Here is a 26,394-nt window from a genome sequence, read left to right as displayed (position 1 = left end):
CGTCTGAGGTGTGGGATCAGATTGACGAGTGTCTGAATGCGCGATGCTCACGAATGATGACGCAGAGCTCATAAACAACATCAGACGGATCGAGTACCAGCTGAGCGCCGCGCTCGCCAAGCTGAAGAACTCCATGATGAGGAACAGATGTCGTCACGAGCTCCGAGGGTCGCCTCCCCCACCCAGGATCCACCTGGTGAGACTGGGAGGGCTACGGACCTGCGGAGACGCTCATCTCTGCGTATGAACGCGATCTGATGGAGAATAAATACGACCAACGTTTTAACAAATTTACTTCAGAAGACGGTTCAAGCTGCTGCTGTTTTCCACTTTCTGAAAGGTTAAAGATTCATTATGAGGAAAAGTACGACAGCCAGAGGAAGCAGATTAAGCAGCACTTCAGCAAACAGCTGGTCGGTCAGAGGATCACCTGAGTGTGCAGGAGTTCACCTGATTCGTGATTTCACTCCTTTTGTGTTAAAATATATATTTGTGGTTAATTATGATAATAAGACTGAAGCTAACCCGCTCGCATTTAAAGCCACGAGTCTGTCAGTGTTTCTGTCACTCCAGCTGACAAACACCAACACGTATTCTGGGGTCACTGAAAGGTCAATTATCAGGAAATTCCTAATTTTCAAAGTAAAGGTTCTGTTACAGGGGAAAAGGTAACTAAAGGAAATGGTCAGGATCCTTTAACATTACACTTTTGAAAAACAATCGATTATCTGTTGATGTTATCGATGATCTAAAGCTGTGAAACTGTTGTCTGCCTTCAGCTCATTAGCATGATGATCAATGTGTTTACTCTCCTAATAAACTCAACTGTAGAGACAGCAGGAGTGTCCTACATGTGGACAAATGTGCATCACAGAGTACAACGAGGAGTGAGGCCAGCACACACTGACAGGGACGAAGGGAACTCAGGTGTGTGTAAACAGTGGGAACTAACTGGGGACAGGAAATAGACAGGGAACAGCAGGTGAAGACAGTCGGACACACAGGAAGTCAAACTAAAAGTTAAACCTGCTGTCTGGAACAGGTACGCCCTTAAAAAGCACGGATGCAGTGCTGGGCTCACCTGAGGCCTCGGACTTACTGTGGAGAGGTGATTCTGCTCAGAGCCAGCAGCGCCGTCTAGTGGTGACCGACGGAAATGCGCTACTCTGACGTCTTACCTGTTCCTCGGGTTCAGGTACATACCTGTAAAATATCACCTGTTGCTGTGTCAAACTACAAACATGTAGATTTTACTGCAGTACAACAACACTGAAACTCAGAGCTCAGCATTAATCCAAACATGATATAAGTGTGACCAAAACGTTAAAATAAAATAAAATAAAATAAAATAAAATAAAATAAAATAAAAGGGAGACGCTCACGTTTCAGACCCACCTGCCTGTAGAAAAATGCATTTGGTGCATCATCCATCAGCTGCACATCCAGATACTTTAAATACTTTGAGTGCTTTTACCTGAATATATTTACTTTACTAAAGTCAGACCCGCAGAACTCTGTTTGTTGTTTTTCTTTGGATTTTTATTACCTGCTTTGTTTCGTCTCTGTTGTACAAGTTACGTTTTATTTTCTATTTATTTATTCGTCGCATTTTCAAGCGTGTTAGTAAAAGTTTACAAACAGCAGATGGCGGTAGAGAGAAAAAGAAGCTCTTAATCGTCTCACTGAAGAAGAACTCGGATACCCATAATTCTCTGCTTCTTCCGTTTCCAACCAGTCGAGTCCTAAGATGGCGGACCGGCGGCGAAGGAGGAGGCGCGCGTCCCAGGACAGCGAGGATGATGACGAGTCCGGGTCGGGTTCGGACAGCGGGAGGTCCGGGTCCCCGTCCTCGAAGCCCCGGGTACGGGAGCCCGACCCGGCGGAGCCGGCCGCGAGCCGGGTCCCGGCGAAGAGCGACGTGGAGTCCGAGTGTGTGAGTACCAGCTAGCGGCTAACGTTAGCTCCCAGAGCTCGCCCGGTCCCGGGCGGGAGATCAGAGCCGAGCTTTCCGGCGTTAGAGCATTTATTCCGGGCCAGAGACCCGCTCCGGGCCCGGGTCACTGTCGGAAATGAACCCTGGATAAAACAGCAGGTGACGTGTTCGAGTCCCACAGACAGCTCGGTGTTTGTTCGGCGTTAGCTCGAAAGAAACGGGTAACGGCTCCGTCTGACGATTCTGGTCCGTGACCCCGGTCAGCCTGGCGGTTCGAGCCGGAACAGACCGAGTAGCTCGCTTTAGCGCGTGTGTCCGAACTGGAAAGGCTCAAACTAACACGGACACCAAACGTGACACAACACCAAGCTGTGAGAGTGATGTCCGGGACCCCCGGGCTGGCTGCATCACGCACCTCCGCGTGACCCGAGGTCTGAGGCAGGCTCTGGGCTGAGCCTCCATTTTGTGGCCGTGGGTCTGTCTGAGACCCTGTGGTGGTGTTTAGCTGCCGTTTTTGGTCCCCGCAGCGAGGGAAACATGACCGATTCAGGCTGAGGCGGGTTTACTGGATGTTTACATGACAACAAACGTGAAACAGCAGATTAGTAAGAACCAATCAGCAGCAGGCTTGTTGATGAGTGCTGTGATTTCAGGCCTTTGCTGTGTTTAAGCTACTTTGGTCCCCAGTTTCCAGGCTTCTGCTTCATCTCTGCTCTCCTTTGGGTTGCAGCTCTGCCTCCACCTCCTCCTTTCCCAGCATCCTCCTCTGTCACTCCCTCTGCATGTCCTCCTTAACTACATCCATGAACCTCCTCTGAGGTCCTCCTCGTCTCCTCCTGCCTGGCAGCTCCATTTTCATCATCCGCCCTCCCTCCTCTGCACGTGCTCAGACGCTCTCTGACTCACAGCTGACGCTCAGTTGTCTTCTACAAATCAAACATCACAGCAGGTCTCACGACCTCCTCGTGAACCTTCATTTTCTTGTAAATCCTGTTTTTTATCCGGATGCAGACACAGTGAATCCGGTGTTGGCGTGAGCTCAGACGGAGCTGTAGCGCCGGTTTAAAGAGACTCTGAGACGTTTGATGGTGTTTGAGCTGCGTTCAGACTCTGCTGAAGTAATCGAGCTGTTGCTGGTCTGTACAGTTAAAGGTGGAGCTGAATAATGTGACGTAGTCGCAGCAGCTCAAAGACGCGTCTGATCCTCGCCGCGTTGGCGCTGCAGGAGCTTAACGTTGGTTTTCTTTGTTGTTGCAGGAGAGTGAAGACGGCGTGGGAGAAGGTAAGCTGCTTCTTTGCACCACCTGAAGTCAAATCGCCGCTGTCGGGTGATGTCACTCCTCTTTGTTTTTCAGCCGTCCTCTCAGATTACGACAGCGCCGACCCCGAGGACAACGGCTCGCACTCAGAGGTACGAGCGCCGACTCGCTGCTGTGACGTTTTAGCCTCTTTAGGTGTTTCTCTAAAACTGTGTCCTCCTCAGGGAGTGGAGGAGGAAGAGGAAGCAGAGCAGTACAGCGACGAGGAAGCTCCAGCAGCAGCCGGCGAGCCCCGCCCCCCCACTACAGACGGGCCTGTGGAGGGAGCGCAGGGAGAGGAGGAGGAGGGCGGAGAAGCTGAGGAGGAAGAAGAGGCCGGAGGGCGGAGCAAAGAGGAGAGCAAAGCAGAGGAGAAGGGAAACCTCGCAGGAGAGCGACAGAGCGGCGACGGACAGGTGAGACAGGAACAGGAAGTGAGTCGCCACAGTGAGCCTCTGCTCAGGGTAACAAGAGCGAGGGGAGGGATTAAAGATGGTACCTGCTGCCGTCTGATTGGTCTGATCTGAACTTTCACACAGGAGTCGACGGACGACCCGGAGACGAAGGCGGGGGGCAAACCGGGGCAGCAGCTGGACGACGACGAGGACAGGAAGAACCCGGCGTACATCCCGAGGAAGGGTCTGTTCTTCGAACACGACGTCAGAGGGCACGCTCAGGAGGAGGAGAGGTAACATCATAGCTCCGCCTCCAGATCTGAGGCGTTTAAACAGACAAAGTAAAGTGAAGCAGCGCGTCTGCTACGTGCAACGCTAACAGTTTAGGGAGGAGTTAGACGGGCTGGAAGGCTCCGCCCACAGATCTGCGTCACTGCTTGCTAACGAGGTTAGGGCTCGTTTTTAACGCCGCTCTGCTTTCACCTCATCGATGTGACGCGTCTGTCGTTATGACAACGATGTCTCCGTCTGTGTCTTCAGGCCGAAAGGCAGAAACAGGAAGTTGTGGAAAGACGAGGGCCGCTGGGAGCACGACAAGTTCAGGGAGGAGGAGCAGGCGCCCAAGAGCCGCGAGGAGCTGATCGCAATCTATGGCTACGACATCCGAAACGGCGGCGGCCCCGGAGACCGAGGGTACAGACAGCGGAGGCCCAGGTGAGCGGCGTGTCGGCTGAACGTTTCCTGCGAGCTTTGGGACGCCTCGCTAAATAAAGTCACTCTGAGCGAGGTCATCGCACTTCCTGTAACGAGCGCTGTTGGTTTGATGTTTCGCCTTCGTCTCTGTCCGCAGACCGACGTCGTCTCCCAGCAGAGACAAGCGGTGGCGAGATGGAGCAGAGCGGCCCGTCCGGTCCTGGCAGAACAGGGGCGGAGCTCTGAACCGAGGAGGAGCTCCTCCCCCTTCATCTGTCCACCCCTCCTCTTCGTCGCCATCCTCTGCGCAGCGAAGCGGCGTCCCCTCCAGACCGCCTCCCTCCCGTAGCAGACCCCCCCAGAGTAACCTGCACCCCCCGCCTTCGTCTCACTACAGGAACAATGAATCAAACGCACCCCTGCTGCACCACCGCGAGCGGGCGGGTCCTCGGGCGCAGGCGGAGCCTGCAGGGGAAAAGGGAGGCGTCAGAGGAGGGCGAGGAGGAAGGGCGCCCTCTGTGGTCATTGAGGACATTACAGTCAGTCAGGGAGGGGCCACGGAGCAGGACGTTGGCGCCGTAACGCCGGCAGCGTCGCCACAGCCGGGCGGTTACCAATCCGCTTCGCCGAGACGCCAGCAGGAGCAGCGAGGCGGCACGGACAGATCTGCATCAGGATTGGCCGCTTCCTCTTCCGGCTCCGACCCCTCCCTTCAGTCGGCAGCGGCGACCAATCGGGAAGCTTCGCCTCCCGCCGAGCGGCCAGTGGAGCGCAAGTCTTACTCGCTGGCTCGCAGGACTCGCTCGCGCCCCGCAGACCTGGGCAGCAAACAGGCGTCTGTGGAGGAGTCCGTTGCCGGCGGCAACACCTCTTCTCCCAGCAACGTGGGGGGAAAGAGCTGGTCGGGCGGAGGCGACGCACCGAGCCAGGCGGGAGGAGGCGTGACGGAGCTGGACCAGGACGTGGCGCGGCTCAATCTGGCGAGGCAGAGCTGGAGCCCGACCTCGTACATGCGCTCGGAGATGAGAGGTGAGGCTCTCACGCCGCCGCCTCACAGGTGGCGTCTACAGCTGCTCCGCTGATGTCACGTCTGTGGATGTTCGGCTTTTTCTCACGCAGACTAAACCTGACGTTTGAATGTTGTTGATAAACGTTATTTGGCTCCACGTGTGGTTAATCCCGTCTCTCTGACCGCAGGCCTTCCCAACCCCCTGCACATGCCCGGCGGCCCGCCGCAGTTCTCCAGCATCGAGGAGATGGGCGTCGGCAACAACCGGGCCAAACGCTACTCCTCCCAGCGACAGAGAGCCGTGCCCGAGCCGGCGCCGCCCATGCACCTGGGAGTGATGGAGGGACACTACTATGAGCCCAGTAAGCCTCAGATCACATGACCAGCACGGCTGCGTCACATCAGTTAGACGCGGCGTCCAGCTGTTCTGCAACAGCAGCGTCGCCTCGCTGTGATTAACCTGCTGTCATCTTCTGTCTCAGTGTCGTACCAGGGACCAATCTATGCCCACGGGGATAGCCCCGCCCCCATGCCGCCACAGGGCATGCTGGTGCAGCCTGAGATGCACATCCCGCATCCTGGTAGGTGGAGTTTGGTTTTCATTTGGGAATTTAACCTGCGAGGACCTGACGTCCAATCAGCCCGAAGAGAAATGAAACGTGTTCGGGTTTTAGGAGGTCGATGGATGTTTTCACGCAGTGACCTCATGTCTTCGTCTCTGTTAAGGTCTCCATCCCCACCAATCAGGAGGCCCCATTGCTAACCCCGCCCTATACGGAGGCCCACCAGTGTCTCTGTCACCAGGGCAACCACAGCAACTGCTGCCACCGCCTTTCTACCCTCCACCGGGGGTCATGACCTTCCCCTACCCCACCATGTACCCAAACCCACAGGTACTGATGTCAGTCTGAAAGGTGGCGTGAAACTCACTCTGATTGGTTGTTTTCCTGTGTGTGAGCCTCAGTTTGTGGACGGTGTCGTGTCCTGAGTGAGTGAAAGTGTGTGATCCAGGAGCTTTCTGATTGGTTGCAGGGTCAGACCCAGGTGACCTACGGAGGTGTGACGTACTACGACACGGTGCAGCAGCAGGCCCAGCCCAAGCCTTCGCCCCCCCGCCGCACATCCCAGCCCGTCACCGTCAAGCCCCCCCCTCCAGAGGTGCCCTTTGCCTCAGAGTGACTCTGCCCCTCGCCCCTCCCTGCCTCCATCTCAGCCTCACTCTGGTCCAAAAACTGTAGGTGAGTAACACCTGAGGTGATTGTAGTGTTTTTAGGAGGCTGATGCGAACGAGGAACGCCGCCCCCTACAGGTGGGCGCAGGAAGTGCACAGGTCGTTCTTTGCAGGCTCAGGCTGCGTCCACACGTAAACAGCGTTTTGTGTTCTTCAAACTGCTGCCAGCGTGGAGACTTTCCAAACCTCCGTGTTTACGTGTTGACGAGGAAAACGTAGATTTAGCCGCACATCATCAAACGTGCGCCACTGATTCAGATCAAATTTACAGACTTCTGATTGGCCAACGTGTTGACACGGTTTGCATTATGTCGCCACCTGTTGCTGTGGCGTGTTCTTCACGGCGTTTGACTTCGTTTTTTGTGTTTAGATGTACGTGTGGACGTAGCCTCAGTAAGAAACGAGCGAAACGATCGGCAGGCGCAGAACTGATCCAGGACTCGTTATCAAAGTTTCATTAAACTAATCAAGTCGTTTAACCCTTTAAAGCCGGTCAGAGCAGCACGCTCCGTTTTGCGTAACTATTTTTAAATCCCGGTAGCTCTGCAACCACGTGAGCTAGCGCAATAATTGTTTTTGCATATGAAACCGGAGGAGTTGTACTTACATCTTATGCCATCAGCTTGTCCTCGGTCACAGTTTCCTTCCACATATAACTTTGTAAAAACTGCATAAAAAGCGCTTGCAGCAACAAAAACATAATATTCCAGAAACACGCTTTGCTGATCCGATCAGCTGTTCATAACACTTCCTACGTCCATCAGCGCGAACTATCGCATGTCCGCCATGACCTGCCCGAAACCGGAAGTGACGTCATTTTCGCGGAAATGTAGTTTTTTACCATCAGGGCCTCATGAGCCTATACTGGTGTTTTTAAAAGTTATCTTTGACTTTCTGACTTTCTGTGTGGTTTCTGGGATGCTTAGGACTCATATTGCACTGCTGGAAATAGTTTATTTTGATGCATATGCTGCTTTTTTGCAAATTTGCATTATAATATTTATTTTCATTTTTCCTGCAGTGTATAAAAATTGGTGTATTTCAAAAATAAAACTATGAAGACACTCAAAATAAATTTCCTGTGGTGGGAAACTATTTTGTGCAACTTTTTTGTATTTACAGTTTTGAGGGATAAGCCTCTTAAATTTCTCTAACTAGAAATATATGTTAAAAAAACAAAAACGATTTTCAATGTTTTTGTAGTTTATTGCACTTTCTTGCAATTTATGTAATTACTATGCACTTAATGCAGACATATTATTAAAATCTAGGCTGTAATGGTTGTATTGATGTATAGCAACTTGAAATGCTCCCAAAAATGGCTCCACAGCATGTAAACATATAATATAAGCTCTGGTGGACTTGGTTCTGTGGTCGGTCTTAAAGGGTTAAACAAAAACAAACAAACATGATTTTTGTTTCTCATAAACTCGACTCGCTGTTCTTTGATGGTCCGTGTGTCTCTCTGTCCACAGGAGCGGGGTGGGCGGGTCGGTGAGGAGCTGCGGTCCAAAAACATCCACCATGGTAAAGGACGGAGGGCGGGATGGAGACAGGCTCCGCCCACAGCATCACTGGTGGATTCAGACTTTCTCCCCCTTCTTTTTTTTCTTTTTTTTTTGTTTAGCCCGTGTAGCAGTCGGGCGGTTTGATGCTGTATCTTTGAGCAAAACGGGACTGATGACGAGTTTACGAGGAGTCGACCTCGGCGCCGTCGGTGTTTTTATTTGTTTTCTGTTGAATCTTGGAAACGGTTTCCTGCGTCAGGCGCTCCTCCTGCAGGAGGACGCGTCGTCATCCATCCGTCGCAGTTACAGATCGAAGACGGCTCGGCTTGTTTTGGCTTCAGTGCTCATTCCTCTAACTTTAAACCTGTAATCAGCAGATAAACATGTAATAAACGGTTAATAACACTTTATAAAGGTGCAGTAACTCATGTGGGCGTCAGAGGTGCAGGTGGAGCAAAAATCGCTTCCTCCGTGTTCGGACGGCCGTAGTTTAGCGAGACGTTTGTTTCAGCGTTCAGTGAAACTGCAGCTCAAACTTTAAAGATGAAACGAGACGTCAAACCTGGAGGAAACGAAAACAACTCGAATCAAATCCAGAGCGAGAACTTCTGACAGCATCGCTGCAGCTAAACGCACTCAAACATTCCTGAATGTTTAGAATCCGGAATATTTTGCTGTGTTTCATTAGAGCCGTCTCACACGTGCGACACAGGCGTGCGCGACACAGGCGTGCGCGACACAGGCGTGCGCGACACAGGCGTGTGAGACTCGTGAATAAACCGAGTTTAACGACGTGTTTCTGTTTAAAAAGATTGTTTTGACATTTCTGAGTGTTTTTGAGCAACTTCAGGAAAATAATTTTCCCTTATCGTAAAGATTCAAACTGCAGGCCTGTGACGGGGGCGGGGTTTAGGGTCCAGCATTAAAAGAAGAGTTATGTATTTTGTGATAAATGAAGAGAATAATTAGCAGATTAAACGTCAGATAGTTTAAGTTGAATTAAGCTGAACTTCATCCTTTATGAAAAGCCTCGAGTCCTGTAACGGCGCCGCGTCCCTTTAACGTGCGGCTGTCTGCCCTCCTGAGCGTACACGTGTCACTTCCTGTTGCGATGGGGAGTTGGGGCAGGTGGAGGCGGTTCGTGCGTACGTGTAAATAGAAGCTGAGAGTAGAAACATATTCTAATAGCATAGAGGAGCTTCGGCAGGGACCTCGAGCGAATCGATGGATGGAGAGCGGCGTGTGGGTTTGGTTTCCTCTGTTCTCACGTCTGTTTCTTTGGGTTTATTATCGTTGTTGTTGTTGTTGGGGGTGCGTGCCGCCTCGTCTCTTTGTTTTCTGCACGCAGGAAGCTCGAACTAAAACTTGATGAAGAACACCAGGCTGTCATGTTTCTGTTTGTTTGCTCCGTGTTCTGGGAGCTCGTGGTCGGACGTTAGCGTTCCTCCTCTCGTTAAACTCGGGGAGTTGTTTGACTGATGGGTGAGGACAGAAGCGAGTTGCCGTTAGAAACGCCTGCCGTTCAGCCCGTTAGCAGGATCGTCAGGAGAAAACCGGTTAAATTTAACAGGAACTTGAATCGTTCCTGATGTTTCCTCTGATGGTGGGGCTCGGATTCAGTGGGAGGAAGTCGGGGTTTTGGTGCTTGCATCAGAAACGACACCGCTCTGATCTTCGTTCACCTTCATCGGAGGAGGAAGAGGAGGCCTTCGGCTGTGACGGTAGCTTCAGCTCCAACCGTTAATGTCCAACGATGTTTCAATAAAGTTTAGAGACGTCTCCTGTTCTCTGGGTCTTCCTCTTTGTTTTCTTCTCTCAAATAAATCCTGCAGAGCTGGAGTTGGGCTGACTGCTGTGACCTTTGACCCGAGCCGCCCACACTGCTCACTGTAGCTATGTCCCAATTCATAGGCTCACACTTCTGTTTAATCAGTTTTCTGTTTGACGTTTATTCAGCTGTGAAAAACTAGAACTTTGATCTCAGATGAACCGATTTACTCACGAACAAATCAAACACTGAAAAAACAAACAATAACATTTTTAGGTTGTTTAAGTGACTTATATATCACGTTTAACCTGAGTAGCCAAGGGGTTTGAAAGCGATGTGCCGGGAGTCTCAGCGGCTCGAGTGACCTTCGACCTCCGGGTCAGCGATTTTGCTGGTGGTCTGGACGTCTCCGAAAACATCGGAGCACTTTTGCAAATATGTGATATCTTGATAAACTGAGCAGATATTTGATGTTCACACAGCTACTTTCTCACCAGAAAATGTGTTAAAAGTTTATTTTGTGACCCAGAAAGAATAATAAGAGTAATATTAATGCTAAAGGCTGCCGTCCACGCAGACGAATTAAAGAACCTAAAACATGTTTCTGCTCACTGTTTAGATTTATTTATTTTTTAATAATTTTAAATCAAGCAGAAGCTTCAGGAGGGGTTTGGGTTCAGCACCAACAGCTCTTCAGATGTGTTGAAATCAATCATCCAGCATCTGAGCAGGACGCCTCCTGGGCGAGCTCGTGGATCCAGAACAGTCTGCTCACATCCTGTCGGTCCACTCTGGTGTCATCAGGTGTCACTGAGGTGATCAGGACACTGAGTGGCTGATGCAGAGCCACAATGAGGCAGTCAGAATCATAAAATCACAGACTATATAAAGCGTAGTCAGCGTGCTGTCAGTTTTTGACTAATTATTCTGAAGCCTCAGTGTTTGTCTTTTGTTTGCTGCAGCCAGCATTCACAGATTTTGTTTCATTTATTTAGATTTTAGTTTTCCATGAATAACAACGATGATGGGAGCAATGCAGTGAGTCAGGTGTCAATCAGCACCTGTAAAGAGGTAAACAGCTCAGACAGAAGCAAATGAATGTGAAAAAAGATCAAAATGGACATCACAGCAGTCCCTCTGCAGTCTGGGGTTCAGGCTCCTCAGTGGGAGTTTGGGGGGTCTCGTTGGGCCCTTTGTGTCCTCGTGGCCGCCCCAGTTTTCCTCGGTGCAGTAACTATTCCGTCCAGCAGGCGGCGGCAGCGCGTATTGACTCAAGCCGCCATTATCCCGTAGTAGAAGGAGGAAGAACAGAGGGGAAGCATCCAGGAATTCTGCCACAGTTCTCCTGAAAAACCTCCTCTGCGCCATGGAAATGTCGGGAGCGGACAGCGACTGGAGGAGCCCACAGTTCCGACAGAAAGTCGTGGCTCAGATGTGAGAAAGTCTCTGTTTTTCTGTTTATTGTCACTGTTTTGGTTTGTGTTAGCCGCTCAGGCTAAGCTAAAGGCGGCGCTGTTAGAAAATGCGTCATGTCTGAGCAGGCGTTTAAAAAACGTTAAATTAAGAAAAACCGGTAAAAAAGCAAAGCGAGCTCGGATCTGATGACACGACGGGACACAGAGGACGAAAGGTCCGGATGATGGCTTCTATTCGGCGAAGAGAAAATGGACAAAATGACGCTAACAGATAATTTCTGTCAACTTTCATTGTTAGCACCATTAGCTGCTGAAGCTAATGAGTTACAGTTATCTGCGCTGTGAGAACGTTCACCTGCATGACTGAAAGTCAGGCTGCGTAGCGTGAATAAGCGGCTCCAGTCAGCGTGAGATCACGTGACGCTCCCGCTCTTCTGCTCGTGCACAGTCAGGAAAGTAAACGGTTTATATCTTTTTTTAAAAAGCAGCTCAGTGCTGCTTTGGTTTAACACGGGAAAGGTTTCCTCAGGGGGTCGTGAACATGTGCGGATTAATTCCTGAAAAGAGCGGATTACAGCAGTGAGGTCTTTTAAATAAAGATTAAACTGTCCCCATCTTTATAGAGAGAAATGCTGCTCATCAGCCTGAATGGGTTCAAATCCACTGTCACAAGTTTCCATTCACTCCCATAAGGGACGCTGAAAAAAGGCAAACCTGAATCTAAATAATCTGAAAGGTGTTATGATCAGTTTGAGTCAGGATGCTCTGTTGATCCTGGGTTCAGATTAGGTTTAAAGTGGGCGTGCTGTTTGAACTGTCCTCCAAAGGCTTCTGATACAGTGCATTGATGTCCAAGTAAACACAGAAGCAATAGAGCTCAGCAGAGCAGCTCTGTAAGTAAGATCACATCATAGTCTTCATCCAAACTCAGGGCTGTGAGGTCGTTCGTGTCATTTCTAGTGGAAAGAAATCTGTATGTCGATGTAAACAACAGCTCCTCGCGGTGTACCACAAGGCTCCGCTTTAGGTCCACTGCTGTTTTCCACCTGTGCCGTTTTTCCTTTATGCAGAACAGGGAACATTGTTGTTGACGGTGGGAAAGATCCAAAAGCTTTTGTTGCATTTAGGAAAGACGTGACATGTCCTTTCTGCCAATAATCAAAAAGTTAGTGAGGTCTGAAAGCATCCGAACAAGTAACGTAGCACCAAAATATACGAGCATGGGAACCTCCCCTCTGTCCCACAGCAGCAGCAGCAGCAAACAGGTCATTTATAGAAGCTACGTCGTTAGATTTTTTTTCATTATTAGGTTAGAATCCTGTAATATACAACGATTACAGCAAACAGCTGACACGTGTGACTAGTTTGTAGAAGAAGATCGCTGTTTGGATAACAAGTGCTTTTATTTAAATAAAGAAGTTATAAAACCTGACCTCACAGCTGTAACAAAATAAACACATTTTAATACGTTAATAACTTACTGTAAAACACCTTTCCTGTTCAGCTACGTTCCCCCGGCTCAGCGATCCTGACGGTCCCCGTACAGCCTTTATCCGTCATGATCCTCATCCACATGCAGACTGTGGTGTTCCAGGATTGGTTCAGCGGTTAAAACATTAGATTTGAGCCGTGTTAACTTAACGTGTTCGCTGCTTCGAGTCGTTTCTGTGGTGTCTTCCCAGAGGTCCGGTTCATGTGCAGCGTCGTGGTTTTAAATTATGTATGTGATGCTCACGGCGATGAGTGTAACTGGGGAGGTGGGGGTGAATGACCGATGAAGATATCAAGGTGTGTTTGTGACGATGAGTGTGATTCCTGCAGCGAAGAGGCCATAAGGAAGGCAGGAACCTCGAACACCACGCACAAGTCGGGCACGGACATGGAGAACCACGTCTACGTCAAAGCCAAATCCAGGGTGAGTCCCGCCCACCGCCGCCGCGTCTGGACTAGTTACTTCTGACGCTGCTTTCTGAAAATGACTGGCTTACAAAAGAAGTGAAAGTTGTTGTTAATCAGTGTTAGCGCCACCTGCTGGGGACAAAACAAACACAGGAGAGCCAGATCGCACCAGCAGACTGTTATTAAACTACAAACTGGGACCGTTTATGAGTTATTTGATCAGTTATTTGTGGAAGCAGATCACTGGTTTTTAGGGGTGGGGTAAAAATGGATACTGTGTAGCATGGTGATATTTTGTTTCTAATAATGTATGGATACAGGGACAGCAGAAATCGATACTTTGTTACAAAAAAGGTTTTTGTGCTCTGACTTCAGAGCATGTTGATCCTTTTTCTGAGCAAGAATCCTGACATTCCTTCACTGTCCAAATGTGTTTAATAAACATGACAGTTTACTTATTTTAATTTAAGACATGTTTTATTTTAATTAAGTTTAAAACTTTTTTATTTAATGTAAAATTATATTTTGTTTTAATTTACTTTCAAATTCTTCAGTTGCTGAAGGGGCTGCATAGTTTTCATAAACTGCATAGTTCAGAATAGCTATAATTGTACCAGATGGTTGATTCAGTTAAGTTGGACTAGACTGTAATACAAACCGTTCAGTTTGTCAACAATCAAACTGAAATGAGAGAAAGACTGAGTGTGAGACTTTGATATTAGAGAAAATGATGATTGATAAAGTTTACCTTTATGTACAGAATCTGAATATCGCAAAATATTTAAAAAAATTGCAATAATATCGTATCGTGAGATGTGTGGTGATTCCCACCTCTACTGGTTTTAGAGGTTGTTTGAAGCTACAGAGCTGCATTTTTATATCACGATAAAATGCAGAATAACAGAAGCAGGTTTAATGCAGACGTATTTAAATGAAGCCGTGAATGTCGCCGTTCTCCTGAAACGTCCTCGAACGTCGTTCAGAGAGTGTAACTTCTGCACCATGTGTCTGGTTTTTCCTCAGGAGGAGTATTTATCTCTGGTGGCCCGGCTGATCATTCACTTCAGAGACATCCGTGAGTATCCGAGGAGCACATCGTGCCTTATTGATCTCAGATCAATGACCTGGCGTTGGACTGCGGGTCACAGTCACGCACTAATCTGGTCGTTTGGTGCTTTTGATTCATTTGAGCATCAAATTGAGGAAAAACAAGAAACACAATTTTATATTTGATGTTAGAAAGAAAACGTGCTCAGCAGTCGGTCTGAGAGCAGAACACACGCTCGCTGATTTACCTGCCGGCAGACAGGAAGTGAGTCTTTACAAAAACAGAGTGAGCAGGAAGTCTCGTTCCTGTGGTACAAACGCTTTTTCAAATCAGCAAACGTGACTTTGCGTGACATCACTCATACTGCAGCCTGTAAATGTCAGCTTTTTATTCAGAGAGGGGGCGGAGCTTGTCTCCACATTCATGTAAATGAGTTGTTTTTGCTGAGTGGATCTGCTGCTCAGCCCTGTTGTGGATCATTGATCAGAGGTATTGACGACTGTGTCCTCTCTGCAGATAAGAAGGCTCTCGGAGGTTCAGGTAGGTGGGCTTCGTGTCTCTCTGGTCTCCCCCCCCCTCCCCGTTTGTTTTCTTTGCTGTGTTCTGTCCTCTGCTGGACCGGTCTGTACCGGACTCATGGCGTTCATGATTTCTGCTGTGCATGTTGGAGCTGCTTAATATGGTCTGTTGTCTACCCTTCTGCTAGATCCCATGAATGCCCTGAATACCCTGACAGGGGTTGGAGGGGGTCCTGGCGCCATTGGCATGGGGCCTCGCCCTGCCGGTGCTCCAGTGGGTGGCATGGGGGCCATGGGGCCGATGCAGATAGGCCAGCATGCCATGGCAGGGGTGGCTGGAAACCCACAAGCCAGTGAGTGTTTCCTCCATGTGGTGTTTGCTGTAAATGCACATCTTCCGCGTGTTGGGTGGAGGCTGGCTGCGTCTACATGCCACGTTTCGGCGTCAGAGCCGGCCTGATTTTCAGTCTCTGCTTTAGCACGGTGTGTGTCTGAGAGTCCAGAGCTGGCCTCGGACGCCGGCCCGCTGCTTCATCTGCCCCCCTCTCTCCCCCTGCAGTCGGCGGACCGGGACCTATGCCCATGCAGCAGTTGGTGCAGCAGCAGCAACAGCAGCAGCAGAACGCCATGCAGTTCCAGCAGTTCCAACAACAGCAGCAGAACGCCATGCAGCAGCAGCAGAACGCCATCCAACAGCAGCAGCAGCAGCAGCAGAACGCCATCCAGCAGCAGCAGTTCCAGGTGCAGCAACAGCTGAGGGCGCAGCAGCAACAGATGCAGCAGCAGCTCCAACAGCAGCAGCAGCAGCAACAGCAGCAGGCCCAGAACCAGCAGCAGCAGAACCAGGTGAGACCAGGTCAGGGCGGGATTAAAGTCTGATCCTCTCTGCAGTAATTCAGCAGCAGCACCTGTTCTGAGCCAGATAACACACACCAATGAGTTAAACTGCAGGAATGTCTTAAAGACAAATGAAATAATCTGACTTTCAGTGATCAACAGTTTCTGCAAAATCGACTTAACCCTTTAAAGCTGGTCGGAGCAGCACGCTCCGTTTTGCGTAACTATTTTTAAATCCCGGTAGCTCTGCAACCACGTAAGCCAGCACAATAATTTTTTTTGCATATGAAACCGGAGGAGTTGTACTTACATCTTATGCCATCAGCTTGTCCTCGGTCACAGTTTCCTTCCACATATAGCTTTGCAAAAACTGCATAAAAAGCACTTGCAGCAACAAAAACATAATATTCCAGAAACACGCTTTGCCGATCCGATCAGCTGTTTGTAACACTTCCTACGTTGAAAAAGACGTCAACGCGAACTATCGTCATTTTTGCGGAAAATGTAGTTTTTTTTTACTTGTAGGCCTTAAAAGCCTATACTGGTGTTTTTATAAGTCATGTTTGACTTTATGCTTTTCTGAATAGTTGCTGGGATGCTTAGAACTCTTTATTTTGATGCATATGCTGTTTTTTTGCAAATTTGCATCATAGGATTGTTTTTCGTTTTTCCTGCAGTGTATAAAAATTGGTGTATTTCAAAAATAAAACTATGAAGACACTCAAAATAAATTTCCTGTGGTGGGAAACTATTTTGTGCAACTTTTTTGTATTTACAGTTTTGAGGGATAAGCCTCTTAAATTTCTCTAACTAGAAATATATGTTAAAAAAACAAAAACGATTTTACATTTTTTTGTAGTTTATTGCACTTTTTTGCAATTTATGTAATTACTATGCACTTAATGCAGACATATTATTAAAATCTGGGCTGTAATGGTTGTATTGATGTATACCAACTTGAAATGCTCCCAAAAATGGCTCCACAGCATGTAAACATATAAAGTAAGCTCTGGCGGTTCTATGGTAGGTCTTAAAGGGTTAAAGCTAACCTTCCAGCGGTGCCTTAAGTTGCCTTACAGAGGATAAGTTTAATGCCCCGAGCTCACAGCTGCGATGTGTCCACCGCTCTGATCGCTCCTGGCTGTGAGGGGAGACGAGCGACTTTCCTCTCATTACTCATCAGCTGTGTTTGTCTGATTACAGATGCACCAGTCCAGGCTGCAGCTTATGCAGCTCCAGCAGCACGCTCAGGCCCAGGCTCAAGCCCAGGCTCAAGCCCAAGCCCAGGCTCAGGCCCAGGCTCAGGCCCAGGCCCAGTCCATCCAGCAGATGGTGCAGCAGCAGCAGGTCCAGGCTCAGACTCAGCCGGTTCAGATGCCTCCGCACTCCCAGCAGCAGCAGCAGCAGCAGCAGCAGCAGCAGCAGCAGTCGGGCATGGTGCCTCAGTCTCTGGCCGGACAGATCCCCTCCCAGCACGTCTCTCTGAACCAGCAGCAGCAGAGGCTGCAGGCCTTCCAGGTGAGACACAACCGCAGGTTTGCTTCTGTAACTCCGACTGAGTCACAGCCAGACAGTCGTGTGTCCAAATCCAGTCAGAGAAATTGTTTTTAAGATTCTAATTCATAACATAAGTTAGCACAGTTTCACTCAGTGCTGTCATTTAAAGAACTGCACGTCTGAAAAAGCAGCGAATCAGATTTTCAAAGTAAAACAGGAAGTCTGCAATGAAAATCCGACCAGAGGCTGTGATCAGTCTGCAGTTCCTGCTCCAGTGGTCTGAGATGTCACAGCTCAGTGCTCCCTTCCTCTGCTTGCATGCTTTGCTATGTGTGTGTGCGTGTGTGTGTGTGTGCGTGTGCGTGTGTGTGTGTGTGTGCGTGTGTGTGTGAGAACAGGCCCGTGCAGCCTTGCAGCAGCAGCAGCAGCAGCAGCAGCAGGCAGCGCAGCAAGCTCAGCAGGCCGCAGCGCAAGCACAGCTCAACGCAGCCGCCGCTGCAGCCGCCGTGCCTGGACAGGTGAGGACGCCGCCACGAACTCAGGTTCATCAGCTCTGACTTATTCAGACAAACGGCAGGAGATTGTAGAGCAGGTGAAACAGGAAACTCAAAGTGACAGGTTCGACCGCTTCCACCGTCTGTGTGGAAACGGGTCAGAATACTAACTGTGGGTTAAACTGTCCACACCTGATATTCTCACTGCTCAAGTCACAAATGTGAACCTGCAGGAACCTCTGACCTGGTCACAGGTGTAGAGAGACGCAGGTCTCACCTGTCCTCGTGTCACCTGTGCTTTGTCTCTTCTGAAGCTGGTTCGTCCTGGGATGCAGATTCCAGCCCGGCTGCCTCGAGCACCTCTGAACCCCATCCCTCCTCAAAACGCCGCCACCGCTACAGCTGGCGTGGTGGGAGTGCAGGCCATGACACCGCAGGTATTTATCCCCAGTGTGACCTCTGACCTCCACCTGCTCGTCCTCCTGTTTCTTCAGTCTGAAGCAGCTTCGTGAGGTGGAGACGGTTTCTAACGACCTCGTGGAGCTGCTTCACGCACACAAACCTTCCCCTCTGTGCTCTGATTGGCTAGTTTGCCTTGTCTGTCCAATCACCTCCAGCAGATGTCATCGCCCTCACCGGTGCAGGTCCCGACTCCTCAGTCGATGCCGCCTCCTCCGCAGCCGTCACCCCAACCCCCGACCTCACAGCCCAACTCAGCCAGGTACGTCCAGTAAATAGACCGCACCGCTGACCTTTCAGGACAGCAGTGGGTCAGCCAGTCGTCAGCCAATCGTCAGCCAGATTCACGTCTGCGTCTGGTCTCTGACCCGCTCGGTTTACATGTCTGTGAGCGAGTCTAACTCCTTCTGGCTCCTCCCACAGCTCCGGTCCCACTCCGTCTCCGGGGGGTTTCCAGCCCAGCCCGTCTCCTCAGCCGTCGCCGAGCCCCGCCAACTCCAGAACCCCCCAGAACTACGGCGTGCCCTCCCCCGGGCCACTCAGCACTCCAGGTAACCCCACAAACATCTGAAAGGAAGAGCTCAGAATAACGTGAACACTCGCTGACTCCACCGCTGAGCGGCGCAGGCGTGTGCACCTCGATCACAGACACACACTGAGGTCACAGAAGGTGAAACACGTCTGTTTTCCCTCCTCAGAGTTTCACCGGCTTTTATTGTGAAACTTTCAGTGAACCCGAGCTCGGTGATGAGTCCGGCAGGGCCCACGTCTCTGGAGGACCAGCAGTACATGGAGAAGCTCAAACAGCTCTCCAAGTACATCGAGCCGCTGCGCCGCATGATCAACAAGATCGACAAAAACGAAGGTGAGCCGCTCGCTGACATCACAACCTCCTTCCGAGACGCCACAGCACACACATGCACGGGTTCCCAAACTGAGGTTCGTGGAGTTCATCTTTGGTCGTTGATAATGGTACGATTGGAGATTTAACCCTTTAAGACCGACCATAGAACCAAGTCCACCAGAGCTTATATTATATGTTTACATGCTGTGGAGCCATTTTTGGGAGCATTTCAAGTTGATATACATCAATACAACCATTACAGCCCAAATTTTAATAATATGTCTGCATTAAGTGCATAGTAATTACATAAATTGTAAAAAAGTGCAATAAACTTACAAAAAAACTGAAAATCGTGAAAATGTTCTGATAGGAAACAAACAGGAAGACGATGTCGAGGTGAGAAGTGGAGGGGAAGCAATGAGCTCAGGGCAGTCATGTGACACGAAGTGAGGAGAAGAAACACGTGATCAAGTCGTTCATGTTGAGATGTTCAAACACGAGTCCAGAATCGCTCAAAAGAATGAAACTTCTGCTCCTGAATGATGCGTAGCGTTTAGGTTTTACCCAATGCCCGTCCCTGCTCCTGAACGCATCGCGGCGTGGTTAAAGTTCAGCTGCTTTCTTCTGTGTTTTCAGACAGGAAGAAGGACCTGAGCAAGATGAAGAGCTTGCTGAACATCCTGACCGACCCCAACACCAGGTGAGAGTCGTTTAAGCCTCTCAGGTGAAACAATCCAAACTCAGCTGACGTGGTTAGCCACCTCCACCCGGAGCGTCTCCACGCCTTCACAGCAGACACTAGGAGTCCGGCGTTTTCCAGCTGTGGTCACGTGATCACAGCTGGAAAACAAACACTGTAGATACAGGAAGTGATGTCAGCCACATCGGCATGATGCACGCCTCCGAGCTCACAGCTGAAGCTCCTCGCTACACTTCCTGACCTCCTTTTCCTGACCTTTGACCTTTAGGTGTCCCCTGAAGACGCTGCAGAAATGTGAGATCGCTTTGGAGAAGCTGAAGAACGACATGGCGGTGGTAAGGCGAGCGTCTCCTCCTGCTGCTCTCGTTTCTAATCTTCAGAGGACGCCGGTCTGAGCCTCTGTGTTTCCTGTCCTTTCAGCCGACGCCCCCTCCCCCGCCCGTGGCCACCAACAAACAGTACCTGTGTCAGCCGCTGCTGGACGCCGTCATGGCCAACATCCGCTCGCCCGTCTTCAACCACTCCCTCTACCGATCCTTCGCCCCCGCCATGAGTGCCATCCACGGACCACCCATCATGTAGGTACCGCACACGCGTCGCGCTACACTTTACAGGTCAGAGGTCATATTCACAGCGTCACGTCCTCCTCAGGGGCCCGAACATCTCCGGGCGCAAGAGGAAGCACGAGGACGACGAGCGGCAGACGATCCCCAACATCCTGCAGGGCGAGGTGGCGCGCCTCGACGTCAAGTTCCTCGTCAACCTCGACCCCTCGTACTGCAGCAACAACGGCACCGTGCACCTCATCTGCAAGCTGGGTGAGAACGCCGCCGCCCGCTGCTCCGCCCACTGCTCCACCCACTGCTCCGCCCACTTCAGATCACACAGGGAAACTTTATTGGTGTTTTCTCTTTCAGACGATAAAAACCTTCCCAGCGTTCCTCCGCTGCAGCTCAGCGTTCCCGCCGATTATCCCGACCAGAGTCCGCACTGGGCCGACGACGGAGAGCAATACGGTAAGACACGCCCACCGCCGCCGTCTTTCATCACCCAATAGAGCCGCGTATCCACGGAGACGTCCACAGGCTCAATAAAAACATTAATAAACAAAATGCAGATAAACAGGTGAAAACACTTAAAAGCATAAATTCATTAAAGTCTAAATTAGAGCAGAAAATAAGACCGTCTGTGAGGGCAGCCAATCAGGATGCCACACAGAGGCGTGGCCTCGGAGAGGGAGGATAGAGTCAGAGTAGACACGTTTCTATCAGTTGGGTCGTCTGGTGATGACATCATCGACTGTGTTTCAGGTGCGAACAGCTTCCTGCAGACGGTTCACAGGAACATGACGTCCAAACTGCTGCAGCTGCCCGACAAACACTCGGTGACCGAGCTGCTCAACACCTGGGCTCGCAGCGTCCAGCAGGCCTGCCTGTCTGCAGCCTGAGACCCCGCCCACTGCTCCCCTTTCAGACATGTGGGACTGTCCTCCCTGTGCATGCTGGGTAAGACCTGCAGATGGGCATCGTCAGAGCCGAAACCCATTACCGATTTCTCTGCTGCTCCTTGAATGCGTCACGAGTCTGTTTCTGTTAGTTTAAATAAAGTTATAGTCCCTGTTTTGTATGACGTCTTTTTGTATTAAATAAAATGTGTTTACTTCAGTCCAATCAGCTGTTTTCTGTTTACCTGCTGCAGGTGTGAACACACACCTGTCAATCAGCCGTTTACTTCCTGTTCAGGACGTCTGTGTCAGTGAAAGAGGCGGAGTTTCCAGCATGTGACTAATCAGAAACACAAACCGGTGAACTGACAGCAGAGTGTGCGTGTGTGCGGTGTTAATAAAGTTTATTTAAAAGCTTTCGTAGGAGCGTCACAAAATCAGCAGGTTTCAGTTTCAGTTGGGAACTTTCATGAGCGCACACCTGCGATCAGAACACAGTTCAATTGTTCATCACAGGGTGGGCTCCTCGCTGGTTGGTTTAACCAATCAGAGCTCAGCTGGTGAAGAACAGTGAAGCGTGGCGTGCTTTTATTTTCATACGTTTATTCTTTAAAGAAGCTCAGACAACTGATACAAAAAATGAATAAAAACATGAACAGACAGTTTATCGTGTGCGTGCGTGGGGTCTCATGAAGGTCGGAGGTCAGAATCGGAGGGAGAACGCTCTGTAGGACAGGTTGGTGAACACGTCGATACGGTCGCTGCTGCCGCCGACCGTCAGCACCTGAAACACACACGACACGTTCACTAACACACTGAAAAACCTGACGTTGCTCTGTCTTCTGGCCACGCCCCTTGCTGACTTTTAATGTGTAGGATGTTCTGGTTCTTCTCCAGCTTTAACCAATCATCAGCCACATTGTGCTGTCCCGCCGTGTTTGCACACGCTCAGTTCATCACGGCTCAGGTCTGACGTGGACTTTTGAAATCGGATTTTGAACGAGCGATGTGTGAAACGCGTTCACTCGTGAACCTGTCGTGTCATGTGACCTCCGTGTTTGCGTGAGGATGTGCGTGCTGCATTCAGGGTCTCACCCGGTGCTCGGTGCTGTTGTTGTTGAGCTGCAGCGTGTTCAGGCTCTGTGGCGTGCAGGGAATCTGAGTTTTGACCTCGCCGCCCAGCAGGCAGTGCGACACGAACGCACCGTCACCCACCGTTAGGATCTACAGGAAATGCATCACAGGAAGTGAACCAGAGCGAGCAGCAGCACAGATGGACAAACACTGACTCAAGCGTCTTCCTCACCAAGTCCTGGTGGAAGGTGGACTGTCGTTGGCACCCGCTCAGGTTAAAGATGGAGGTCGGCGACAGCGAGCGGAGGTGCCACAGAGACAGAGATGGTCCGCCGCCGCACAGCTGTGGGAACAGGAAGTCAGACATGTTCAGGATCCTGCACATCTGGAATCTAAGGAAACATCTGTAAAAACAAACCTCAGAACAAGAACGAAGGAGAACGTTTCATCTCGCAGTCTAACGTCACCTGAACTCACCTGGAGCCCATCACCTGTTTCTAACAGCAGCAACACGACTGCTCAGAGTCTGACTCAAAAATAAGACTTAACGGTTAAAGCTGTGATCAAAGATCAAAGATGACATCATTTTAATCAATGATTAATTTGATGGAAGGAGGGGGAGGAGTCACAGCGATGCGAGGAAACGTTTTCTCACCATCCAGTCGGAGTCGGTGGTCACGCAGCTGATCCATTTACCGTACTGAGGACGCGCACACACCTGAAACACACACACCTCTGTTTATCCTCAGATAAAGAGGAAATGACATCATCACAGGAAGTCTGCGACGCTTTCTGGCACTCACCTCGTACTTGTAGACCTCGATGCAGTGAACACACTGACCCGTCCTGCTGTCTGCAACAGCAACACATCACCTTCATCATCACCATAATCCTCATCGTCACTAATATCATCATCATCATCCTCACTAGGGCTGGGCGACATGGCCTAAAATCCATATTGCGGTATAATTTGAAGCATGTGCGGTAACGATATATAGGCGCATGTTGATGACATCATCAACATGCGCCTATATATCGTTGGAGCGGTGTAGTCAAAACCCCACGTTGGCCAAATTCATATAATTTCTACCGCCCACCCCTACTCCTCACCACCATCTTCACCATCATCATCCTCCTGACGGCCCCATGTGTCCTGTGAACTCACCCCACACCCTCACTGCTCCGTCCTCTCCCCCCGACAGGATCTCCGCCTCCCTCTCTCTTACAGTCACGCAATGGACGTAGTCCGAGTGACCCTGAAGGACCGTCTGAAGACAAAAACAAACCTGTCACCATGGAAACACAGAACTCCCCCAACAGACGCTGCCATGAAAATCAGATTGAAGCAGTTCAGCGCGCACACGGACGTCCAGGTATGAAAACTGCAGTTCCTCTGACATCCAGCAGAGGCTCCAGCAGTGAGTCGTTCCCCACAGACTCACACGTTAACAGCAGCAGTCATCACACACACACAAAACATGGAGTCAACTTTGTTCCCCACTCACCTTGAACACACCGTTTTCCAGGTCCATGACATGGATGTTGTTATCGCCTCCTCCAACCACCAGGCTGTTATCCTGACACACAAACACAACTCATTACACGTCGCAGTGACACGTCGGACAGAAACACAACTATCCTCATTATCATCGGAGAAAAGGCCGACACGCTGCATCGCTTCTAAAAAACAAAAAATTTAATAACGTTCAAAAAAGAGTGAAAAGAAAAAAGAAGTCAGAATAATAAAAGGACCTCAATAAAACATACAAAAACAAATAAAGGTTTAGTAAATGGGTGGCTCTGACGACGAGGATGATGAGGAGGATATTCTTCATACTGTCACAGGTTTGAGTGTTTCCTGTTCGTAGAGGTGGGCCAGCTTTAATGAAGAGAAGCAGAGCAGACAGGTGGAGCTGTACTCACTCTGGGGTTGATGGTCATGGAGTTGATCTCTGGGATCTCCAGGCTGGATCTGTAAGGAGACAGCAGATGCGTGAGTGAGGAAGCAGACAGGAAGCAAACAGGAGGCAGACGGGAAGCAGACGGGAAGCAGACAGGAGGCAGACGGGAAGCAGACAGGAGGCAGACGGGAGGCAGACAGGAGGCAGACGGGAAGCAGACAGGAGGCAGACGGGAGGCAGACGGGAGGCAGAAGGGAAGCAGACGGGAAGCAAACGGGAAGCAAACGGGAAGCAGACAGGAGGCAGACGGGAGGCAGAAGGGAAGCAAACGGGAAGCAGACAGGAGGCAGACGGGAGGCAGAAGGGAAGCAGACGGGAAGCAAACGGGAAGCAGACAGGAGGCAGACGGGAAGCAGACAGGAGGCAGACGGGAAGCAGACAGGAGGCAGACGGGAAGCAGACAGGAGGCAGACGGGAGGCAGACAGGAGGCAGACGGGAGGCAGAAGGGAAGCAGACGGGAAGCAAACGGGAAGCGGACAGGGGGCAGACGGGAAGCAGACGGGAGGCAGACGGGAGGCAGAAGGGAAGCAGACGGGAAGCAAACGGGAAGCAGACGGGAAGCAGACGGGAGGCAGACAGGAGGCAGACGGGAGGCAGACGGGAGGCAGAAGGGAAGCAGACGGGAAGCAAACGGGAAGCAGACAGGAGGCAGACGGGAAGCAGACAGGAGGCAGACGGGAGGCAGACGGGAAGCAGACGGGAGGCAGACGGGAAGCAGAAGGGAAGCAGACAGGAGGCAGATGGGAGGCAGACGTGAAGCAGACGGGAAGCAGGGGTGGAAGACTGGTTCTCACTTGTAGTTCGGTCTTCGGGTCCACAGAGCTTTGACGTTCTGAGGAAGCAGAGACACAAAAATCAGGCAAACTCGTTTTTCCTCTCCATCTATGTGTCCCTGAAGACGTTCCAGGTTACCTTCTTGGTGAGCTCGCTCCAGCTCCAGGCGCTGATCTCGCCATTTCCCGCGCTCAGCAGGTGGCAGTCAGTGGACAGAAGGGAAAAGACCGGTCCCTCATGAGCTGCAGGACAAAAAGACCAAAAAGGAATCTGTGAGGACAGATTTCTCTTTCTACCTGTCCAAATCACCATGGTAACCGATGCTGAAGCATCACCTGCTCAGGCGGAGCTAAATCCAGAGTTTTGGTTTAAAATCAGCTGGAACCGTCACGTTTTCACTGATTCTTTATTTCCAGCGTGCTTTCAGCATGACGCAGATGTTTGTCACCAAACACACTGACGCTTTAGCGCCTCACAAGAGCGTCCAGTGTGACGGGACGTTTAGCGCCCGTGTGCAGGAAGCAGACAAATGTTTGGATCTATCGACAAACAAAAGGCTGGAAAGGTGAGTGTGTTTTCATGTGAGTGAGCTCAGACTTCCTGGTTCTGATCACGTTGTTATTTTTATGCCACTGTTCAGTCTGCAGGTGTAAAACACCAGCAGGTACGCCTGTGACGCCCTCGCCATACTGCAGAGGCTTGGTGGGTTTAGGGTGACCTTTGGCCCGAACACTCACCTGTGAAGGTCAGAACAGGTTTCTGGTTGAGCACGGTGGCGTCTGGACTCAGAGCTGCAGACAAACTGAAAAAACAGCAGAGACAAATGAGAGGAGGCCCTTCAGCGCGAGTGAGCGCAGCCGAGACAAACCAGGTGCGTTTGACTCACCTGAACACTGCGATCTCGCCGTAGTTGTTTCCAGCTGCCAGGAAGCGGCCGCAGGGAGAGAAACTCTGCGAGAACACGGACATGTGCAGCAGCTGCAGACACAGACAGGTGCGTTACAACACAGGTGAACAGCCACACCTGTGCAGGGACATCTGGGACACTTAAAGTTACCACGTGCTGTAGGACATTCAGTCATGTGACGTCACCTTTAGTCACCTGAGTGTAAACAATCCAATCAGCTTTGAATAAACAGTTTGTGAATGAACGTGCATGTCTCTATGAACAGATGACTCGGAACAAAGGTTGTTATTAATACTGATCACTTCCGGTCAGTAAATCTATCGCACATCACCTTCACCTCAGCGTGAAACTTTTTAAAGACTCGAATTTAAATTCAGTGGAATTTTTAACGGAGTTTGTTTTCCGGTAAATCAGAGAAAACCTGGAACTGGAAGCTCGTTCACTTCTTTGTTTCTATCGTTCAGCACGAAGCTCGCTTTACTCTCAAACATCAGCCGGTTTCTCTATTTCCTGTTTCCGGTGAGTAAACGGAGTAAGCCTCACCTCCACGGGACCCATGCCGCAAACACACCGAGCTCCTTTAAACGAACACGGGACAAACAGAAGCAAAGGACCCAAAACTTAAACAGAGGAGGGAAAGAGCGCACCGGGGCGAGGGAATGTGACGTCACCAACACCAGCCCCGAG

General features: G+C 50.3%; 3 protein-coding genes across 12 annotated transcripts; 2 read left to right on the top strand and 1 right to left on the bottom strand.

Annotated features, from left to right (window-relative positions):
- The first annotated feature begins 1,729 nt into the window (after positions 1-1,729).
- Positions 1,730-11,721, top strand: casc3 (casc3 exon junction complex subunit). Of its 2 annotated transcripts, XM_085156512.1 has the most exons (12): positions 1,730-1,933; positions 3,191-3,215; positions 3,289-3,344; positions 3,417-3,647; positions 3,771-3,919; positions 4,167-4,340; positions 4,477-5,348; positions 5,517-5,690; positions 5,811-5,909; positions 6,055-6,221; positions 6,361-6,566; positions 8,035-11,721. In XM_085156512.1, exons 1-11 carry the CDS (start codon positions 1,748-1,750, stop codon positions 6,505-6,507), a joined length of 2,280 nt encoding a protein of 759 aa, XP_085012638.1. In that variant the 5' UTR covers positions 1,730-1,747; the 3' UTR covers positions 6,508-6,566; positions 8,035-11,721. The 2 variants fall into 2 exon arrangements, with proteins under 2 accessions (XP_085012638.1, XP_085012637.1); XM_085156511.1 differs by having other exon boundaries at positions 1,731-1,933; positions 3,191-3,344.
- On the top strand, positions 11,136-22,586 carry med15 (mediator complex subunit 15). Of its 9 annotated transcripts, none has more exons than XM_085156506.1 (18): positions 11,136-11,269; positions 13,072-13,165; positions 14,173-14,224; positions 14,714-14,737; positions 14,904-15,068; positions 15,275-15,561; positions 16,756-17,070; positions 17,448-17,567; positions 17,858-17,980; positions 18,164-18,264; positions 18,426-18,553; positions 18,733-18,867; positions 19,483-19,546; positions 19,815-19,881; positions 19,967-20,124; positions 20,198-20,364; positions 20,464-20,562; positions 20,857-22,586. In XM_085156506.1, exons 1-18 carry the CDS (start codon positions 11,202-11,204, stop codon positions 20,991-20,993), a joined length of 2,304 nt encoding a protein of 767 aa, XP_085012632.1. In that variant the 5' UTR covers positions 11,136-11,201; the 3' UTR covers positions 20,994-22,586. The 9 variants fall into 9 exon arrangements, with proteins under 9 accessions (XP_085012632.1, XP_085012630.1, XP_085012629.1 ...); XM_085156504.1 differs by having other exon boundaries at positions 18,161-18,264; XM_085156503.1 differs by having other exon boundaries at positions 17,448-17,591.
- On the bottom strand, positions 18,987-26,394 carry thoc6 (THO complex 6). Its single transcript, XM_085156557.1, has 13 exons — positions 26,251-26,394; positions 25,687-25,778; positions 25,538-25,602; positions 24,939-25,042; positions 24,821-24,858; positions 23,988-24,036; positions 23,570-23,641; positions 23,230-23,332; positions 22,868-22,917; positions 22,720-22,782; positions 22,297-22,407; positions 22,086-22,214; positions 18,987-21,774 (listed from the first exon to the last, which is right to left on the bottom strand). Exons 1-13 carry the CDS (start codon positions 26,263-26,265, stop codon positions 21,694-21,696), a joined length of 972 nt encoding a protein of 323 aa, XP_085012683.1. The 5' UTR covers positions 26,266-26,394; the 3' UTR covers positions 18,987-21,693.

This window comes from Neolamprologus multifasciatus, chromosome 4 (genome assembly GCF_963576455.1).
Source record: "Neolamprologus multifasciatus chromosome 4, fNeoMul1.2, whole genome shotgun sequence".
Taxonomy (NCBI): Eukaryota; Metazoa; Chordata; class Actinopteri; order Cichliformes; family Cichlidae; genus Neolamprologus; species Neolamprologus multifasciatus.
This window is presented reverse-complemented; position numbering and strand designations above follow the sequence as displayed.

Bases quoted from the DNA above. Each gene is read 5' to 3' on its own strand.
- casc3 (XM_085156511.1), top strand. From the start codon at position 1,797: ATGATGACGAGTCCGGGTCGGGTTCGGACAGCGGGAGGTCCGGGTCCC. The intron at 5,910-6,054 runs GTAGGTGGAGTT...GTCTCTGTTAAG, and splicing joins GATGCACATCCCGCATCCTG to GTCTCCATCCCCACCAATCA. The intron at 6,222-6,360 runs GTACTGATGTCA...GATTGGTTGCAG, and splicing joins CCATGTACCCAAACCCACAG to GGTCAGACCCAGGTGACCTA.
- med15 (XM_085156502.1), top strand. From the start codon at position 11,202: ATGGAAATGTCGGGAGCGGACAGCGACTGGAGGAGCCCACAGTTCCGA. The intron at 15,562-16,755 runs GTGAGACCAGGT...GTCTGATTACAG, and splicing joins ACCAGCAGCAGCAGAACCAG to ATGCACCAGTCCAGGCTGCA. The intron at 18,554-18,732 runs GTAACCCCACAA...TGAAACTTTCAG, and splicing joins CGGGCCACTCAGCACTCCAG to TGAACCCGAGCTCGGTGATG.
- thoc6 (XM_085156557.1), bottom strand. The intron at 25,603-25,686 runs GTGAGTCAAACG...CTGTTTTTTCAG, and splicing joins GGCGAGATCGCAGTGTTCAG to TTTGTCTGCAGCTCTGAGTC. The intron at 24,859-24,938 runs GTAACCTGGAAC...CTGCTTCCTCAG, and splicing joins GGAGCGAGCTCACCAAGAAG to AACGTCAAAGCTCTGTGGAC.